Source organism: Eschrichtius robustus, chromosome 11 (genome assembly GCF_028021215.1).
Source record: "Eschrichtius robustus isolate mEscRob2 chromosome 11, mEscRob2.pri, whole genome shotgun sequence".
In the NCBI taxonomy this organism is placed as follows: Eukaryota; Metazoa; Chordata; class Mammalia; order Artiodactyla; family Eschrichtiidae; genus Eschrichtius; species Eschrichtius robustus.
Genome location: NC_090834.1, coordinates 69,889,174 through 69,910,296, shown reverse-complemented (window position 1 = coordinate 69,910,296; position 21,123 = coordinate 69,889,174). Strand labels below are relative to the sequence as shown.

The 21,123-nt window shown below is 51.3% G+C and overlaps 1 protein-coding gene across 10 annotated transcripts in view; it reads right to left on the bottom strand.

Moving 5' to 3' along the window:
- The window catches only part of MICAL2 (microtubule associated monooxygenase, calponin and LIM domain containing 2), a 224,182-nt gene that overhangs the window by 77,648 nt on the left and 125,411 nt on the right, over positions 1-21,123 (bottom strand). For 8 of the 10 annotated variants that reach the window (XM_068555426.1, XM_068555425.1, XM_068555424.1 and 5 more), the window contains 3 exons: positions 12,077-12,263; positions 10,675-10,763; positions 9,123-9,225 (listed from right to left, as the gene is read on the bottom strand). In XM_068555426.1, coding sequence (XP_068411527.1) covers positions 9,123-9,225; positions 10,675-10,763; positions 12,077-12,263 — 379 coding nt within the window. Of the gene's footprint in view, positions 1-5,250; positions 6,529-9,122; positions 9,226-10,674; positions 10,764-12,076; positions 12,264-13,302; positions 13,411-16,230; positions 16,241-18,093; positions 18,147-21,123 lie in introns of those variants that run through there. The other 2 variants (XM_068555431.1, XM_068555430.1) reach the window with 2 other exon arrangements.

The following is a 21,123-nucleotide window of genomic DNA, read 5'->3' as shown; positions in this document are numbered from 1 at the left end:
CCCCTGGACACAGAGCAGTGTGTCTGTGGGCAGCCGCAGGTTAAGAGGCCTGGGCGTGCACACCTGTGCCGCCTCGCCCAGGCCCGGCTGCTCTTTGTCCTAGACTTTGCCTGAAGTCATCTGTGCTCGTAGGGAGAATTCAGTGGGGCTGGGGGCTGCCCGGGGAGGAGGTGCATGGCGGCGGGGGTGGGAATGATCCAGCGCCTCCCAGGGCAGCTGCCCTTGGCCTCCTGGAGGGAAGGAGGTCTGCTTAGAGCTGACCATCTCGGTCTCCTCCCGTTGCTCCGGCCAGATGCCTGCTCCCTGGTGAAAGACGAGACTCCACAGGCAGAGCCAGGCAGTGTCCAGGGAAATGTCTGTCCTCGCACACCACCCCCAGCAGCCAAGCGCCAAGGCTCTTTCATGGCCAGGCCACTGCTGCAGTGTCAGCGTGAGGACCCTTGCCCCATTTCTGCTGGTGAACTTGTTCCTGTTTTCTCCCCAAGACTGGAGACCCTTCCCACTCTCCCCCAGAACCCAGGGAGACAACAAAACAACATGTTCTCCTATATACAGTTATTAAGCCCATTTTACAGATTAGGAAACCGGAAGCTCAGAGGTGTTATCTCACTTGTCCGAGGTCACACAGCTCCTAACTGCCAGAGCCACTTTTGCCTCTGGGCTTGGAAAAGCTCCCTCTGCTGTCTTGCCCACAGTTCTCTTGGAAGAAAAAAGTTTAACAAGAGCAATGGAACTAAGTTTATCAGTCAGGAAAATAGAACCCAAGCCAGGGAGTTCAACAGAGTAAAGTTAATATAGGAGACTACTAACGATGGTATTGGATGAGCTGGAAAGCCAAATGGGGAACGTGAGGCAACCCAGAGATGAGTAATGGCAGGAAGCCACTGGCTAGGGGGACACCGGAAGGAGCTGGTGCTATGAGTCCAGAGGCCAGGGCCATGCAGTAGGAGGCGGGTACCACAAAAAAGACACAGCACTGCCCAGGATGCAGAGGGACAGGAGGAATACCCTGGCTTCTCCCTCGATTCCGCCCTCCACTCTCCCACTCGCGCGTCCTAACGGTCAAACTTAGTAGGAAACCAGTTCGCAAGGGAGCTTGGGAAATGTCTTTTGCAAGGGTTACACCTCTCTAATACAGAGCAGAGCAGGGGAAGGGCAGGGAGCGTATCTGAGAGCAAACAGGCAGATGTCCAGGATACTAAGCGTAGTGCAGTCTCCTTGCCCTATTTCAAGGTGGGCTGTGATGAGTGACGGGACCCTGACAAGCCCTCAGCAGGATGGAGGAGGGACCTGGGAAGGGGTCTGTGTCAGGTGTTCCCTCCGCCTAATTGCTCTAGGAGGGACATGTGTCTATCCAGTACCAAGGTCCTTTGCAGTGCATGTCCCTTTAAAAGATAAAAGCACAGGTGCCTAAAGACAGCACAGTTGCCATCCCGGGGCTTCTGAGAGTGTACTACTGGGAATGCCAGTTTCTAGGGGGTCTTCAGGTGATGAGTAAATTGATAGGTAGCCCTGGGCCTCAGGCCCGCCTGCCATACTGGGGCATGGCTGTCCTGCCCGGCTGCACTTACCAGGTGTCCCCACTGTATGCCTTTGGCTTTCACGCTAAGTGAGCTGGGGAGCTGCTGGAGTTTGGAGCAGAGGAGAGATCAGACTTAAGTTCTAACAAGATTCCTCTATAGCTGTTGTGTTGAAAACAGGTTGAATGGAGTAAGGAGAGCTCTCTAGAAGGAGAGCTTAGAGGAGGTCACCGGAATAACACAGGAAGAGATGACAGCGGTTGGGGCCAGGCGGTAGCATGGAGGTGGTGAGACGTGGACAGACTCTGGCTGTACTTAGAATTCACAGATGGACTGGACATGGGGCCAAGAAAAGAAGAGCCAAGAATGACTCCAGCCAAGGCTCTGAGCTGAGCAACAAGAAGAATGGAACTGCCGTGTCCAGAGACAGCAAATGCCAAGGGCAGTGTCTGTCTCAGGGGAAGATCAGGAGTTGGGGGTGGACGTCCAAGTTGGAGACTCTCAGTAGACAGCTAAGTGGAGATGGTGAGCAGGCAGCCCGAGCCAGAGCTGGAGGAGGCTCCCGTGCTGAGACTCAGGCACTCACTACAGCAAAACTGAAGTGCTGCCAGCAGGTGGCAGGAGAGAAGGGGCTCAAGCTGGGGCCAGCGTGCCTAAAGGGAGATAACCAGTCACCTTCAAGAGAGCTGGGGGACCAGAAAACTAGAGAACAATAGATGTTGCCACTCCATGTGAATTGAGACCCGTTTAGTCCCCAACCAGAAGATGTCCCGTCAGACTCTGAGCCCCAGCTGACCTAGAATGCCTCCCTCAGGGCACTCGCTGCTGCACGAACCCAGGAAAGTGCTCCCTAGAACTCAGCAAGAGCTCTTGCTGGGCACGCTCAGCTCACTGACTCTGCCTTCCCCAAACCCTCTGCAAGAGGCACGGTTAGCCCCGTTCACGGAAGGGGCTCGCCCGGTGCCTCTGAGTCAATACGAAGTCCTGGGGCCAAAGCCGGTCTTCGGCCAAGGCCAGGGCCTTCCCCTGTGCCAAGGCTCTCCTGAGAGCAGCACCTGATTCCTGGCCTGGGCTCCTCAACAGTTGAAGATGCTGCTCTAGGTCACCTCTAGCATCAGTGAACTTTAATGTCAGTGCCAACTCAAGGCTGCCACCAGGAGGTGACGAGCTAATGAGGGACCGTACAGAAAGTCTTTGGCCCTGTGGAAACAGTAGCCTTGGGGCAGTGAAAGTGGCAGTCGCTTCTTTCACTTATTTAAGGGATGAAAGAAAAAACTCTGAAAGTGAATGAGTTCTCAGAAATAGAGGAGAATGGCTCACCCCCACCCGCTTTGCTTGACCCCCTTACTCTACTCAATATTCAGGTTGCAGGGATTTTCTTTCTTTGGCTGGATTATTTCTGTAGGATCAGTTCCTGGGGTGTGATTACCGGGCCAAGAGGTCAGGATCCCTTTTATGGATCATAATACTTGTTGCCATATTGCTTTCCAGAAAAGATGGTTCCCATTTAACTTTACACTTAATACTAGTGATTAAGTTCATATTTTTTCTTACGATCTACTTCACTATTCCTTTACTTTTTCAGTGGGTGCAGCATAATTAATTTACATTCCTTTGAAAGCCAAGTTAGAACATTTTTGGAAATGCTTGCTGTTTTAGTGTTTTCTTTTAAAATTTGCTTGAGTGTGAACTGTCCATGCATAGCCTTTGCCCATTTATTATTGGGTCTTTAATCAACAAATATCATGTGCAAGGCACCTGAGACCATCGCTTTGCGGAAACTTTCTAAATGCCACAGCAATGAACATCTTTGTCATCACATTGAATTCAGATTTTTCCCCAGTCTGACTGTCCGTTGAATATTTTCATTTTTATTTTTATGTTAAGTTTTTAAAATGTTTCTAAGTCAGATTTGTGCCATGTTTTTCCTCTGTAATTTTTTTCCATCAGAGGTTTTAAAGTTTAGAAAGTTACCACTCCATTATTTCACCAGTACTTAATTCTATTTAATACTTAATTCTATTATTTACATTTTTTATTTTAATTCTTCCATCCAGTGGTTTTGGATAAAGAATATTCTACCAAACACTTATGTAGAATGTAATATGCAAAACAAAAACTCCCCCCAAACAAACAAAAAACTCACTTCAAAGAGGTACGGGGAAGCCCACTTGAACAAAGTTAATTAGGCTTCTTTACTGGAGGACTCCTCAGACTTCAATATGCTAATGAATCTTGTGGATCGCCAAGATTTGGGAGGACTGCCATGATTAGTATAAAACGTTTCTCAGACTCTGTGACCATGGAACCCTTTTTTCACAAAGCACCTCTTGAAATTAGTGTTCCATTGTCACACTTTGGAAAATGCTGTTTTAACCCAACTTCAGATCAAAAATCAAAACCAAACTATAAGCTCCACGAGAATGAGGATTTTTGTCTGTTTCATTCCCTGCTATATTCCCAACATACAGTAGATGCTCAGTACATATTAGCTGAGCAAACAAATGTGTGCATGAACAAATAAACAAATAAGTGCATGCACAACTAAACAAAACAAATCAAGTCTAGTACAACACTGAGATACATGTAGTCCAAGATGCAGGGAGGGGCAGGAATTCTGTGTGGTTCACTGCTGCATCTCTAGGACCTAGAATATGCCTAGGGCATGGTAGGTACTCAACAAACACTTGAATAGATGAATGAATAAAGGAATGAGTCACTTGTCTAACCCAGCTCCTGACTTCAGTCCCTAACACCCTTCCTTTTAGGGAAGGGAAAGAGTATCTCACTTGGGTAAGAGTACAGACACTTGGTCATGACCACAGGCAGCTCTGGAGGCAGTTCCAGGCACCAGCAACTGGGCTCAGAGGCCCAGGGCCTCAGAAGTGCCCCTTTAGAGATACAAGGGCCCTCATGAAGCTCACAGATGAGTTTTCATGCCAGCATCAGAAGCCCAGCCACATCCAGCATGGCAACGCGAGGTATCCCACCCTAGGGAGGTTGAGGACCAGATTTCTTTGACACTGTCCAGACTAGTTGAGTGAAACTTCACATCCTTCCCTTAAAGACAAGTGGAATTGGGCCAGAGCCTGCCATGGTGCTGTCCTCAGACTGGCCCTGTGGGCAGAGCCTTGCAGCCTAAGACACTGAGTGACCTGAGCCTTTGGGGGCAAGGCGGGTCTCTTAGCATCACAAATGGCTCTGCATCTGGATGAGCACACCTGCCATGTTCACTGCCATCCTGAAACCAATGTCCAGTCCTTCCTCCATACCTTTCACCCATCACTCAGCTAGACCAGCACAAAACTTTCAAGACCAACCTCTATCACATGGGAATCTAAGTTACAGTAAGGTTCCCAGGTAAAGCTCTCCTGCGGGTCCACTGCTTGGATGTGTGTGGGAAATGGGTGCAAGCAGCTGTTAATACAGCCTGTTCCTGACAGCAGAGGTGACTCTGACCTTCAGCCAGCTATGCCCAGCACCTACAGCAGAAAAGCACCATGAGTTTTCAAGGAAGAGCCCCCAAAGCCTGGCCCCGGAGCATGGGTGATATTTTCCAAATATTACCCCTGGGTAATATTTCCTCTCAGAGTACCCAGCACAGCCCCAGAGAGTCCCATGTCACCACAAGTGAAGGCCCGCCAGTTTAGGGAAGGCTGAACCCTTCAACCAACCCCTGTGTTTGAGGTTTGAGCAGCTTCCATGGCAAAGAAGAGAGGAAACAATGAGCTTTATAAAGAACCATATTTATTTTCATTTACAGCATCAAATACCATAAATAAAGCTAAACATTGTCCACCGTGTGCAAAATACAGGGTTCCATGTGGCACTGTAATGACTACCAAAGGTCACAAACATGCGTGGTGATGAGGTGGGGAGGCTAGCTAAGGAGGAGGCTGGAGGGAGGAGGGCACTCTTTGGTTGACATTCTAAAAAGGGGGGAGACTCTGCAAGAGAAGATAAGACAAGAACGGTGACTTGGTCCTGGCTAGGATCTGCACCTACGAGGGAGCCATGCAGCATGCGGGGCTGTGCAGACAGGCGAGGGTCAGCATGGCTCTGGGCCGCATGCAGGACGCACACCACCTGCAGCCCGAGACTGCGAGGCCTGGCCTTCAGCAGCCCCACTGTACTTGGCGTGGCGTTTCTCTTTAAAAGCACTCTGAGTGTCCTGCCGCCCCAGCTAAAGAGTCGTGGGGGCACTGAAATGCGCTGCTCCAGACCTGGGGCCGAACTGAGTCATCTCTCAAAGGCATCCCTGGTCTGTGACAATGACTGCTCTAGTTGAAGCTTCTGTATCATCCAGGGCTTTATGAGCCCAGAGCGATCAGAAGAGCCACAGCAAAGCCCTCGGAGGTCAAGTATAGGCTGCAGTGGAGAAAGGATTTGCTAGGAAAACTGGGATTGTGTGTCCAAAATACAGAGTCTGGGTCAAGCTTCTGATGAAGCCTGGGTGTATTTTTTTTTTTAAATCCTTCCGAAAAGAGTCACCTATGGTTTTCATCGATAACCTTTATATTAGAACCAACTGAAGAAGATGCTGGTATGCATGTGGTTTTTCAGAGGCTGAGAGATGAAAGAGTTCTTTTCAAAGGTGAAGCGCCCTCTCTATGGTACTGTCTCACATTCAGGGTTAACCCTCCCAGGAAGGTGAGGGGCTTTGTAAGTGCAAACCAGAAAAGCATGCACGCAGGCCAGGCCGCAGGGCGCAGAGGGGAGGCGGGGCAGGCACTTGGGGTGGACCGGGCAGCCGGCTCAGAGGGATGGAATCAGAAACGGCTTTCGAGCTGAACACCACCCCATGCTGTTCACCAACCATGCCACTGAATGAGCCCATTAGTATGCAAGACACTCGCAGTTAGCACAACCAAGGCCACGGCGGGGCATGGGGTACGGAAGCGGGTCAGGGGTTAGTACCACTCTCTGAAAATTGGCAAGAAAACCAGTCACCTCAGAGCAGAATTGTGTCAGCCAAGAAGTGGGTGTAGCACCGGAAGGCTGAAATGAACTGACGGCCACAGTGCAAGGTTGGAAAGAGAGAGACAGAAAAGAGAATTTAGTTGCGGGGAACAAGGCAACACGAGAAGGCACGGTTATTGAAAACAAGGCAACCATTAAAAAAAAGAGAAACTTCCCCAAACAAGTTACGGCTTGCTTAGGACAGATGAACCTTTCTGGCAGTGAGCAGCAACTTATCTGCAAGAGTGAATCCGTGCGATTGGCCGATGCTCCCCTGTCCTCCACAGCCCTGCACATCCTCTGCCCCGATTTTACTCTCGAGCCCCACGTTCATTCTTGAATATGTTGTGGAGGCTTAGAGACATCCGCCCCCAGGACCCACCTTTGTGTTTTGGTGCTGCCCCACCAGAAAGGTTCAAAGTCTCAGAACATACAAACATCTCAGGCTTCTGACAGGCACGCCCTGTCTCGCCAGAGTAATTCAAACCAGTCTCCTTATGGCCAAAAGTGACATTCTCAGAGATCCTAACTCTGGCTTCACAGAGCATCCCACAAAGCATCTCACCCTGCCCTGAGCTGATGGGAATAACAATGACACAGCTGTGCATGTGTTTATGTCGTGACTTTCAGAATCAAACATAAAATGAATCAAGGGCTCCTCCCACCATGCGGAACATTAAAATACCAGCAGAAATGTGGAAAAACACAATGCGAGTCATAGGACGAGAACAGTTCCAACAAGGACAGAGGCGCCAGTTCCCACGAACTTGGCCGCAGCCATGCCCCTGATTTGCCCAATGACTTAGGGAAGTGTTTATAGAAATGCCTCCCCACTTCTTCCCACCCTAGAGAACTTGGCATCTCAAAGGCCTCAAGAGCTCTGGCTCCTAACCTACCGGGCTCCATCCTTATTTAACCTAGAGGATCTTTCTAGTATAACACGCAGAGAGCCGTCTCTGGCCCAGCCACTCTAGATACACTGAACACTGCAGAAGGCCTTTCTCTATCAGCCATCTCCACTGTTCAGCCAGACTCAGCAGCCGTGCATGTCCAGGCCAAGTGGAGTCGGGAGAGCTGAGGCCTCTTCCAGATGCCCAGAGAGAAGAATGCAGGTGGGCCCAAGTCCTGTTTTGCCCTTAATAGGGTGTATTTCTTTTGCATGAGTCAGTAATAGCGTCCACTCCCAGCCTCCCCTGACAGTCAAGACACAGGGGAGCTTCCCCCTGGAGGTCAGACGCATTCCTTTGCTAGGACAGCGTGAAAATAAATGGTTTCTGACTGTTTGACCAAATATGCATGGCAGCCGAGCGGCTAAGAAGCCAGGACATCTGCAAGCCATGCTCACGGGGCAGGCCACACTTCCCAGAAATAATACCTTGAGGTGCTAACAAATGCCCTCAGTCTCAAAGGACATTATGTGAAAGGGCAGTTTCTTCCCTCAGCCTCATGGTTGTGGACCCTGAGTGGCCTTGGCTCAGACTGCAGCCTGGGCTGGGGACCTCATAAGGAGGGCTTAAAATGCCACCAGCTGACATAACTCTTCAACACTGCATCAGTTTGATGGAGCTCCACGTGGTCAGGGGCCAATGGGCTTTCGCTGCCATGCTCATTAGTAGGAAGGGAAATGTATATTTGTAGCAATCTGCTTGAAACCCTGTGGTTCTACATCATTTGGCTGTGATTTGGTATTGAGCGAGGAACCTTTACGCTACTATTTTACATCAAAACAAGTGAGCAAAACAGTCCTCCGCCCTCTGGGAGGACAGATAACAGGCGACTACACACTGCCATGTGCTTCTGCAGGTTTAATTCTCTTCTGTCCTTTCTATTTTTTTCTTCTAAAGTATTATGCTTTCATGTTGCAAACAATTGTCCCTTGTTGAAAAGTGGTATCCAGGAACATAAATCAAAAGGCACTGGTTTTGGTTTACATAGAAGCCCAAATCATTCATGTTGTAGGCAGCAGCTATTACAACTGACCACAACGTGGAAAGGGTTTGTAATACCAGTTATAAACGTCAAACCCGTGTCTAGAAAAACTGACGCTCATAGAAAAAGATGCTTTCTCTTGGCTTATTAAAAGTTAAAAATTGAAATGTAAACCTAGAAATATGGCTCGCTTTGGTATAAAAGTACAAAGGTATAAAAAAATATCCTTCATGTTGTGCTGGCCTGTGCACCGGGAGCAGACGTGCACCACGACCAGGCCAGGTGCAGGTGGCCGACGGGAAACTCTTTGGCTTTGAACTAACTGGTTAAAGGGCGTGGGGCTCCCTGGCCAGTGCCTGAGCTGGCTGCACATGCTGCCATCTACACGGGAAATGTTACGGCACTCTGGGGCTGGGCTTCAGTGCAGCTTGGCCGGGAAGCATCTGAGCAGCCAGTCGCGGATGCCCTCGAGGGACTCCTCGGTCTCCCGGTACATGGAAGCCAGGACCTCGGAGAACACCCAGAGCAGGGGCAGCCCGAGGCTCAGGAGCTCGTACGTGTAGCAGTAGTTGTAAGCATTGTCCCTGATATGCAGACTGGCGGCACGCAGGAGTCCCTGAATCCAGTTAAGCAGCCTCCCGGGAAGGTGAAGCAGGCCCCACGGCAGCCTGAGGGGCCAGCTTAGCACCTTCCTAAAGAAGGAATTGGGGATACCTGGGGGGCTGCCTTCCGGTGTGCCGATGGCGGCGGCAGCGCAAGAACTTTCCGCAGGAGGGTCTCGCCTAGAGGCTTCTTGCTCTTTCCACATCCCCTCCTCCTGAGAAAGACATCAAGGTGACGGCATTTAGTCCATGACGCTTAGAGAGGACGCCTCCAATGAAGCAGAGGAAGAGAGCCAGTACATAGAGAACGTGGCAGACCCTGCAATTTGCAACCAGGCCCCCTCCCCCAAATCTCAGCCCCCTGCACTGCTGAAGGGCAGGCTGAACATGGGCATGACTTTCCTGGGGGGCGGCAAACTGATCACAGGGGTCAGTTTTGTTTGGAGCCTTCAAAACATACAAGCCCTTTGACTCAGCAATCCCATTTCTCATGACTGATCCTAAGTAAACTATTTGAAATATGGAGAAAGATGTGGGTACAAAGACATTCACCGTAAAAATATTTACAAGGTAAAAATAGTAAACAACATAAATGTCCAACAATATAGGACACAAATAAATTATCAACCATCTTTTACAGGCATCAAAAATTAGGCTCCAAAAGCATTTTTAATGTCATGGGAAACTGTTCTTAATATAGTGTTAGTGAAAAAAGATGACTATGAAACTGTAGACATGGGATTCCCACTGGGTTAGAACAAGCAGTTGACCCTTGAACAATGCAGGTTTGAACTGCATGGGTCCACTTAAATGCAGATTTTTTTCAATAGTAAATACTACAGTTCCACCCGATCCACGGTTGGTTGAATCTACGGACGTGGCGGAACTGCCAATACGGAGGGCTGACTATCAGTTATATGTGGATTTTCGACCCTGTGGAGAGTCAGAGCCCCTGACCTCCACACTGTTCAAGGGTCAACTGTATTCATATAGGAAAAATGTCTGCAAGGAAATGTTCCAAAATGTTAATTAGGATTTTCTCAGGATAGAGTGAGGATGGGTGATTTCACTTTCCTTCTTTATACACTTTTGTTGATTATATTTACCCGTTTTTCTATATTGAGCCTACATTACTTGTATAATCAGAAAAAAGCTGAAGTTGTGGGTCTTGCTGGAGGTGGGTGATTAATCAAGCCACAGAGAAGGTACAAGGGGGCCCTATCATAAGCCATCCACAAATTCAGCGGGCCAGTCACTTTGCTGACATCCAAGAGCCTGGCGAAAGGACTTGGAAACCACAGAGGGTTGGCTCTATACCAGGCATCCCTGCTAACAGTGCCCCTGTGGTCATGGGGGCCCCAGGCACTGGGGGCTACATGGCTTTTGCATGGCTAAGCATATAGCCCCATCCTTGGCACGTGGGAAAGCTCTTCTGGGCTTCTCATGAGAAGTAGCAGTCATTCCCCTAGGAGAGGTCATAGCCCAGAGGCCAGCTGAACAGACTGAGGCAGAGGGACCCTCCATGCCGGGGAGTAGAGCCCTCTTCACCTGACTTTCAATCCCTCCAAAGCCAGAAACATCGGCTTAACTTGCAGGAACCCTTGAAAACCTTCTCCTATCAGGGGCCTTCCCTGTTTCACCACCACTTTCAAGACAAAACGTACTTCTCTTTGTTGCTTCAACTCTGCCCGTCTCTTCCGTTGCTGACTGTTGGTTTTACAGTGAATGAAATGAGGCTTGCAGAAAAACTTGCCTGTAAAGAGACACACAGACACACAGACACACACACAGACACACACACACACAGAGGTTTTTCTCCTGTAAAGCAGAACCACACAGCAGGACATGAGCCAAGTGCCTGCCACCATCTAGGTCAGAAAACGCCGCTACTGAAAACAAGGCCAGGAAGGCGCAAACTTGGGAAATGGTTTCCATCACCTGCCTTAAGGAAATGGCACAGACACGGGGCAGGCTGCAGCAACAGGGGGGGCTCCCGGATGGGGCTGAAACCCTCAGATAATCCCCCAGGCCAAGTCCCTTCCCAAGGCAAGCTGCCAGGCCACAAAATGGACTGCCCAGAATAGCAACTCTGTTTCTAGTTCCTCTTGCTTCTGGGACCCCTGGGGGTGGGAAAGGAGCAGAACAGGCTGTGGCAGTGTTGGAGAGAAAAACCCAGCGAGGCACACACTGGGCCACTGGCCACTGCCCGGGACTACTGGGTGCCTTCCAGAAAAGCCTTCTCTGCTCACTGTTACAATAGTGACAATAGTGATGGGAATAATGATAACAGTAGAAAAATCTTGTGTAGGACTCAATATACCAGACACTATCCTAAATCCTTCCCGGGAATTAACCCAGCAACCCTCATAATGACCTTATGAGCTAAGTAGTATCATCCTCATTTTATAAATAAGGAAACTGAGGGACCAAGAGGTTAGGTAACAGGCCCAAGGTTATATGGCTAGAAGTGGTATAGTCTGGATTTGAACCCAGGCAGTTAGTTTGAGGGTATGGAATCACAAGCACTGTCATTATATGACCGTGCAAACATCAAGTGCTGGAAATTAGAAAATAATCACTCATTCCAATGAGTGCAATTCTTTCATTGATGACTCCGGTAGGCCACTTATCAGAGGGCATGTTACGGTTACTGTCATTTTTACAATGCATACTTTATACATAATAACATGAATATGCCATCATTTACTGAACCTCTATTACATGTCAGGTGTGGTGTCGAGCACGTGACATAGGTTATCAGGTTTGATTTTCTCAGCCACACAGGGGCAATTGAAAGTGGTGAGACTGAGTAAGAAAACATCCATAAGGCACTCGTCGCCTGGTAGGTGCCCCCCACGCCAATGCACCCCTGGTGCTGACAGCTCCCCTTCCCTCAGGACCCCTGCTCACCACAGGCAGCCTCTCTCTTTAGCAGGGGATCCCTGCTCCCTGAGGAGCTTTCCTGATGACACCAAAACTCCCTGGGAAGTGCTGGCTGTCCCAGAGCCCCCAAAGGGCCAGAAGCCCAGGCCAGAGACGAGTGCTGCCCCGGCCCCCGGGGGTTACCTTCGTCACTGTCGAAGGCATAGGCGGCCAGGCGCAAGGTGGTGGCACAGACGCTGCAGCGGAAACACTCCCGGTGAAAGAAGTGGCCCTCCGCACTCAGCCTCTCCATCACGTACACGCGCTTCTTGCAGAAATAACAGGTGTCGCTGCCACCCAGGTTCAGGGGAAACGCCTTCCGTATGGACTCCTGGGGGACACAGGGCATCGGGAGAGAAGAGCAGTGTGTTAGGGCGTACACCGCATCTTCAAATGTGAGGCTGGCCTTGTAGAGATGCCGGCCTGCGTCGTGGGGCCTCACAGGCTATGTGTTGCTTTTCTCACTGCAGGCACTGCAGGCACTTCAGCAAAGAATGAGGCGGGGGAGGATACGCAGACCCCAGCCCTGCAGGGGCAGCTGTTAACTGTACTCCCAGGCAGGCTGGCCATTCTGGTTTCAGGGTGAGAGTGACATCTCCTGGTCTGATGGAGCGGGCGTCCCTCACAAACATGCTGCCCAGGGATGCTGTCTCCAGGAATCTGACCCAGGAGTTAAGTACTGCCTGCGTCTAGAGTGAGGTCACTGAAAGAATGTTTTACACATCCTTGTCCCCCTGCAGTGACATAGGTCAGGCAGGGAAAGCTCATGGTAATAAAACTGTTCAAGAGAACTGCAGAGAAGGGGCAGCCCTTTTCTGTGTGTTGAAGTTGGCTGCCAGTCAACTTCCTAAATGCAAGGGGGGAGAGGAGAGGGCAAGGGCCCAGGGCAGAAGGGGCACACCTGGGTGATTCCAGGGAAATGTACCAAAAGGAAACCAAAAGAGCTGTCAACTCAAATTGCTGGTGATGACAATGAGCAGAGTCATTGGAGAAGGGGAGAATTCAGAGGAAAGGGGTGTTTTCTCCATTACTTAATTCTCAATCCAATCCAGATCGGATGCTAAACATTGGCAGTAAGTGTTGTCCACCTCCGCGGATGGCCCCTCCTGGCCTTTGCACTGAGTTCTCCAGAGCCCCAGCCAGCAGGGAAGATGCTCTGCTTTGTGAAATGACCCACAAGGGGGCTGAGTGAGGTTTGTCTACAAGGAAGAACAGCCTCCCGCTAACCTCTGCTCTGATCCAGCCCGGTCTCAGCCCCTCTCGCCCCATGAGAAGAGGGGCTCAGGCAATCCTCTCTGCGTCCCGTGCACCCTCCCTGGGAGGCCAGAGCCAGTGTCTGTGGGTGAAGGCTGTGGGGTGTACATCCTTACCAGGTCTGGAGAGATGGCCTGAGTCTTAGGTCTGTGATCATTCATGTACAGATTGACCAGAACTTCAGCTGCAGCCCCTATTCCGCTGGACACTTTCCCTACTGTCAGCTACCCAAGAACAGAGATAGAGCAGACAGAGACAAAGGTAGAGGCCAGTTAGCACCGAGAAGGAAGACACGAACAAGCTGGAGGTGGGAGAGGGCTCCACACCCACATGCAAACGGCACCCAACGTCCCGGGAGAGGCCTAACCAGCGCAGAGCGGGCAGTGGGCACTCTGCAGATGGAGAAAAGAGAGAAATGGAGGCCTGCAGGGTACATGGTCTTCAGGAGTTTGAGTTGCTTGGTTCACAGATAGGGGGAATAAATACCAGAGGAAGGGATCTGTCCAAGCCCACTTAGAAATAAATGCAAGAAGAGCCAGGACTCTGCTAAGGTCTCCTGAGCCCAAGCCCGGGAGGCCTTCACACTAAGAAAACAAGCCAGCTGCATTGCGGCCGCCCTCCCCAAGACCCCTCCTCTCTGGAGGGCTGGGAGCTACTGTTTAATGAGAACTGCCCCCGACCCTCCACTCCCGGACCTGCTCCACCACTAACCAGTTCTGAGATGGGGCGCAAAGTCCTCAGCTTCTGAGCTCAGTGTCCTCATTTAGTGAAATGGGGATAAACAGTGCCTGCCTCACGGAGCTGTGGCAGGAACTGAGTGAGAGAGCGTGTGTGTGAGTGCCTGGCACTTGGCAGGGCTGGACCAAGATGAACTTGACTCCTCCCTCCCTTCTCCCTCTGAATTCGGCAGCCTCATCCTGCCTTGCAGCTCCCATGTCCCCTAGGGAGCTACGGCTACGTCTAACCTGAGTCCTGTCAGGTCAGGACGCAGACCACCTTGCCGACAAAAAGAGAGACCGGAATGGGAGTGAATGTTGGTCCCTACTGGGCAGGTACAGGGAGAAAGATGGGGAGCTCCAGGCGGCAGTGCCCAGGGCCCCAGAGATGGTGCTGGGCAAGTCAGCTCCACGCTGGCTCCGGGGATCACAGCCTGACAGGTTGTGGGTGTCTGTGCTCCCAAGGGCATGATGGTCCATGCCTACCCATGAATGCGTGGAACCCCACCGGCGTGTCATGGAGCTGGGGAAGGGGTGGGAGCTGACAGCCCAAGCAGACATAGCACAGTCACACATATACCCCTGGGCAAACCCCGACTTGCTCCCTCTTTCCATACCAGCTCTGAAAGGCCAGCCTGGGAATACTGCAGTCTCCCCTGCAGGGAGACAAAAATGTACAATATGAGATTATATCTATAAACACTGTTCCTGATCCCAAGACCCTGGAGGGAGGGAGGCTCCAGACACTCCCCCAGCCTCTGAATCCAGCTTCTGGGAGGTGTGGCCACAGAGAGCAACAATTTAGGCTGAAGGCCCTTGGACACAGGTTGATAGCCATCTTGATGGCGAGTAACAGTGACACGTGCGGGGGCGAAGGAAGGCCCTCAATCTAAACCCAAGACCGCTCCTGGAAGGCCACGTCGAACCTGCTGTGAAAGCCTCAAGTATCAAGCAGGAAGTTCAGGGGACAGCAAAGCAAATGGCAGCCGGCGCCCACAGCCCCCGACTCCTGGGAGCAGGGCCCACCCTCAGAACCTGAGGCTAACACATCAGGTGCCCACAAAAGCACAGGCACTAAAAGAGGACGAAGACGGAAGGGATGCCAAGCAGGCTGGGGAGAAAGACAAGACCCAGGAGACGCCTGCCCCCTTTCTCATTGAGGAAGTCCCAACACCAGCAGCTACTCTGGATCAGTCGCGCCAGACCACATGCAGGGCTCTGGGGGACTGTGGAAAATGTGGCCAGGGGCCTGCTGGGGTGTCTGATCCCAGGACTCAGACAGACAGGACCTCCTCAGACCTGACAAAGCTCGCTCCTTCTCAGTGGCAGCAGCTGCCAGGCCAGTTACCCGACCCCCGCCCCCCCAATGCTGGCCCCACCTGGGAGAGATTAGGATTCTGCTTCCAAGGATACATTCTGCCATTTTCAGGATTTCACAAATGCCAAGAAACTTGGCTCCTGCTTCTAAGAGAGGTTCAGGTGCACTGGCTCAGGACAATATGCCATTATTTGCCTGATGTTCCATCCCCTGCTGGGGCCCCCGACACAGGCCCCTCGGATAGGAGCTGTAGAATACCAAGTCCTTCCTGGGTTCACAGCAAAATGAAGAGGGGAGGTCAGATTCACCTCCCTGCCCACACTCCCCTTGTGTGGCCGTCTCCCCTGACCCAGTGTGTGAACTGGCTCCGAGGCGCTCTCCCAGGAAGGCACCACGTGATGTCACATACCCTCGCGCAATTATTGCCTCCCCTGAGCGAGCAGAGATTAAGACTGTACTTTCTGGGGCTTTAAATACAAGTCCCTAATGAGACCTTAGTAACCACTTAGCTAATAAGCACTTTGTGCCGCTGAGCTTCTGTGCAATCCTGACTTCGGGAGCAGTTACAGAAGAAGCAAGCAGAGGGCCCTGAGGTTGCTGGGGGTGCAGTCTCGGGCCGGCTCGGTTGTTCTACCAGCACAGGGCCTGGCCAGGGGATCCAAGCCTGGTCCTTCCTCGCATTATGGGCCCTTATTCACATAAGGCTCCTCTCTCCCAGTTGCATCCACATTGCCACCTGTGACAGAGGCTTTCTTAGGAATAATGAAATGAAGGCACCCTTACGGGAAGTGGCACTGGTGCTCCCATATGCCTTCCCAACCGAATGGAAACCATGCCCAGGATCATCACCAAGACCAAGAGGTAGACCAGGACTTGTGAATGGTCACAAGGAGACCAGGTGATGAAGAGCTTGTCTCAAGGGGTGAGAGGGGGCCTTTGAAGCCCACCCCAAAGACTGGTGTGAAGGTGGACGTTGCCCTGGGGTCTTGGGTTATCTCCTCTTTCCTGACAGCAGGATGTCTCATTGGCTCCAAGACAGTGAGGGCATGACCAGATGGATTGCTAACTCAAACTATCGGTGGTGAATGACCAGGTTCTGCTTTTTCTTTTTAAATCTCGAATCCACTGTGGCCTCATACTTCTGGATTCAATGCAAATGAATTACTAGAAATACGATCACCCGCTTGGATGTGTGGCAATGTCAAATTGCTCTACAAGTGTCTAATGCTTACTCTCACTTGCTGTGCTCCTTGGGTCACAAACCAATTCCTGCCCGTGGACCACACCTCGGCATCCTGAGGAAGAAAGGAAACTTTGCTCATGTAGAAACCTCCAGAAAACTCATCCTGGTTTGACCTCAGAGTAAGAGCCAGAGGTTCTCAACAAGGAGATTACTGCACTGAAAGGCAAAAGCACGTACGCTCCTGGGGTGCTGGTCAAGAGGAGAGCTTACAATTTGGCTGGGAATCATTTGTCCAAATGCAAAGTTGGGCAATCTGATGATCTGGCCAGAAATATACTGGTCGCAGTCACTAGTGTTTTGAGAATTGGTAGTTTTGGAGGGCCATGGGACTGCTTTTGCAACCCTTTATGTATCTTTCAACATTTTGAAGAACTGGGGCATTTTTCACTACCTCTTTCCCCTTTGAATTCTAGTTATTCTCAGCTAGTTAGTTAGAACAAGCTGGAACGGTTGGAGACTTAGGTGGGCCATCATCTAACATTACATTAGATTAACCTCACATATACCATTTCCCTTCTGTGAGCCTCAGCTTCCTCATAAAATGGGGAGACCACTGGCATCCTCACAGGGCTGTGAAAGAGTCATCAAAGAATCTGGGCTGCACCTCACATGGTGCTGGGCTCCCAAGAATCGCCTGGCAGATGGTTAACGAGTCCAAAGCACCACAATTGGTGCAGCTTCAAATTTCCATTTTCTGGAACTTCGTTTCTCCTCTCCTCGGCGGCCTTCACTCGGGGGGACTTGCAGTTGCTTGGGGTCCCTCCTCTGTGTGAGTAAGGATAACGTGGCCCACACAGATGAAGGCACTGGCTTCTCGCCCCCGAGTCAGCTGAGATTCACACGTGGTGACATTAGCTGTCGTCGCGAGCACCATCGCCAAGCATGGTCCCCATCTGGATGTTGGAGCCTTTCTCACCCTGCTCCACGCTGGGAGATGGGACATCTCCCCTCCGGTTTGCACAGTCATGTCATGACTGTGTCTTTCTCATGGCTACGCTCCCAGCGCAGGGCAGATGCTCCCCTGAATGAAGGAGGAGGCAGGCTCTTGGGCCTGCTTGTGTCCAAACAATGGTGACATCCCTCCTTGGGCCTGGAACTCAGCCAGGAATACCAGGTGTCTGGCCTGTGCTTCCTCACAGAACTGGGCCTCCTGTGGCCACCTGGCCTGCTGTGGGGATAAGAAAGCCTACACAGGTCAGGCAGGGCTGGGAGCAGAGCTTCCAGGGCCTCGGGGCTGAGGGCTCGAGGGAAGGGGACGTTTCGACATGTAGGGCCAGAGGAAGTCGTCTCCTGGGCCCATTTGAGCTAATATATTCCTCACTGAGGAGTCCCTGGATGAGAAACGTCAGAGGACAGGCTGGTGGGCCTGAGTCCTCAGCCATATATGCTCAGGGCAAGGATTGAAACTGCCTTCTTTGAGGGGCTCTGGAAATGATACCCTCAGGGCTGAGATGCAGGCAAGTCTTTGGGGCTATGACCTCCCAGTGGACGGCCATGTCTGCACCTACGTCCCCTGGTGCCAGGCGCTGAGCTGTGTTGAACCCTCACAGCCTTGCGAGGTGGGTCTGATAATCCCCCTTCGAGGCCAGGGCAGCTGAGGTTCAGGGAGGCTCTAACTCACCTGGGCCACAGCGCTCCTAAGTGGCTGGGATGGAAATGGAAGCCTGAAGGTGACTTCTTTGCCTTTAGAAAGAGAGGATTCAACATGCCTTTTAGGTAAGTGAGCTTTCTTCTAGAATTCTCCTCCACTGGGGAGAAAGCACATTTGCTGGATACTTGAGGCATTCGATATATGCTAGGTGTTTGCATTATTCCAGTCACCCTCAGGAGTAGCTGCTGCCACCTCCATTTCATAGGTTAGGATACTGAGGTGCTGAGAGGTCCACTAACTCATGCAAGGACACACAGAGAGTAATCAAGTAATCGGTGCTCTGAACCCAAGCGTGACTCCAAGCCTATACCCTTCTCACTATTGCACCCTGCTTCCCTGACACACCAGCATTCTGCCAATTAAAATCCCCCAGGCTGGGATGCACACAGGTTACCTCCAAAGCGCTGCCTAGCTCTATCCCCAGAACAGAGAGAACAATGAGTTTGGAGCAGCCTTGAGATCTACCCTTGTATCAGATGAAACACTGGCAGATTGCCCAGCCAAGACTCACCTAGCTTCTCTCTAATATGCAAATCTCTAGAGTAAACCCTGCCAATCCAGTTTTAAAACAAACACCCCCAGGGGTAGAGAAAGCTCCTTTTGCAATGCACATTGCTCTTCTGACCCAGGAGGACTTAACCACAGCACCCAGCCCCGTGAGGCCCTCCCTCTGGCTCAGCTGTGCAAACACTCGACTGCCATCTTGATCTTGCAAGAGCTCACCAGCCTTGGTAAATGGCTAGCAGCCATGCTAAAGGCTGAATTGTCAGTGGTCTCCTGCTTTGAAGAAAGAAGTTAGCTAAGGGTTGATAGGAGCTGACAGAGCTACCGGGAGGGCTGGTTTGATGGGATGATCAGACTGGGCATGATCCCATAGCCCACGGTCTTAAAAGATAAGACTCCGGTAAGAATTTGGGCCCCAAACGAGAGGGCCTCAAGATTCCCTGTGACTATTCAGGCCAAAACCCCAGCTGCATCACTCTGAAATGTAAGGCGACATGCCAATCTGAGAGGGTAGGCAAGTGTAGTCTGAATGAAGGCAGAGCCCTGGCTACATCTCCTGGAATTGGTAACCCAAGTCTGCATCCCTGTGAGTAGCACGAGATCCTCATGACAAGTTTGACTAAGTCTGTTCCTCTGAGGAGGTGATTATCCCTGGATCCTCAGAATTAAGGTGTAGGGCTCCAGGGCAGGAAGAGAAACACACTGCCTGCCAGGAGGTTGCTAAGAACTAAGCATCAGTTTCCAAGTGCATTCTCCTTCCTCTGGCCGCCCTGAGTCAAGGCAAACTTGAGTCACTGGGCAATCAGAGCAGCCCATAATCTGCTGGGAAGAAGCATTAAGGCCCCAGGCTCTCTCCAGGGGAGAGGCTCTCAGAGCTCCACCAGGACTGAATGAAATTGTTTGTCACCAGGTTGTCACCTACTTTAAGGGGCAGCTAATTCTCTCCTCAGAGGAGGCCATCACTCTCTCAGATTCTGCACGTGCAAAGCCCAGTGTGGAATCAATGCTGGGGTGGGGTCCGGGAGAGGGAGGAAAGTTGCAGGTGGGGCAGGGGAGCAGTGCAGCTGGCAATATCCTTTCCAAAACTGCTTGAAGCTGGAAATTCACCACTCTGTGCTTAACTGCCTACAATGGCTTCATGGTGAGATCTGGAGGGGTCTGGGGGTGTCAGGTCCAAGCTGGGTCCTTTTTACAAATGGAGAAACAAAGGCACAGACAGAGTAAGTGTCCTAGGGTGGCCTTTTCTGAGAGCTCCCCAATCATTCCCAGCCACACAGTGAAAAGCTCATCAGCCTGTAATTAGTAAGTCAGAAGCTATTCAGATAGCCCAATTACACCATCACCTGATGGCCAAGGCTGGCTTGGGAGATGGGATATAAAAAAAAAAAAAAAAAAAACAGGGAGCAATTGTTCTACCCCAACCTGGGAGAAACAAAGAACAAACCTGCAGAGGTGGGGACCAGAGGACCTGGGATTGGCCATCCCGAAGCCCACCCACCCCATCTGCAGCCCTCCTTGAGCCTGGGCTTGAGGCTCTACACACACATAACCTCTGGGCTGGTCCCTCTGACGAGGCCTCCATTCATACTTGGCTGCTGTGGCACAGAGGAGAGAACATGGGCTGGAGTCAGGAGCCCAGGGAACTAGTCTTCTCCCTGGACCTTTGTTTTCCTCTCTGAGGCTCTGCTTCTGCTCAATTCTCTTTCCCAGGAAGATCCCTCCTGCTACCCCATTGGAAATTGCTACCCTTCCCCAGCATGCCAGGTCCCTGCTACCTGCTCTAATTTTTCCATGGGAAAAATTGCCTTCTGATACGCCATGTAATTTACCTATATATTATATGATTGCTGATTATTTACCTCCCTCTATTAGAATGCAAGCCTCATCAGGGCAGGAAGGTAACTACTGATCATTGATGTGTACACCAAGAGTGAAGTGCCTGACACCAGCTGTCATTCAATAAATATTTGTTGGATGAATGAATGCTCACTCAATGGCTTAATGAGTGACATTGGTTTAAAGCTGCTTGAAGAGCCCAGTGGAGAAGCAGCCAAGGGCTGCAGTGGAGTGTGATGATGATGTGACAGGATAGTCTCACCATGAGAAGCATCTCTGCCAGGCCCCGGCAGCCCCACGTGGACCTGGGCAGGCTGCCTCTTGCCATCACCTAGACAACTAATACCTATTGGAAACCAAGTCAGGGGACTTGGGACGTGTGGTGGCTTCTCTTGTCCCACCTCTGCTCTCAACTCTAGAGGGCAGTGACCAAGTCAGGACTTCCTAAGGACAAAAGAAAAGCAGAGGCGAGAGAGGGCATGCCCGGGGCTAGCCGGAAAGGGGCAGGGCCAGAGGGAAGCAAGGTGTGGGCCCGGCTGCCCAGCCAGGAGCGCCAGCCACTGCCTGCCTGTGCCCAGGTGCCCTTGCCCCTCCCATCAGCCTGTCAAGGGTGCCAGTGACCTTCTTCCACAGCAGGAAGTACCCCCCAGGGAAGGCTCTTCTCCCAAG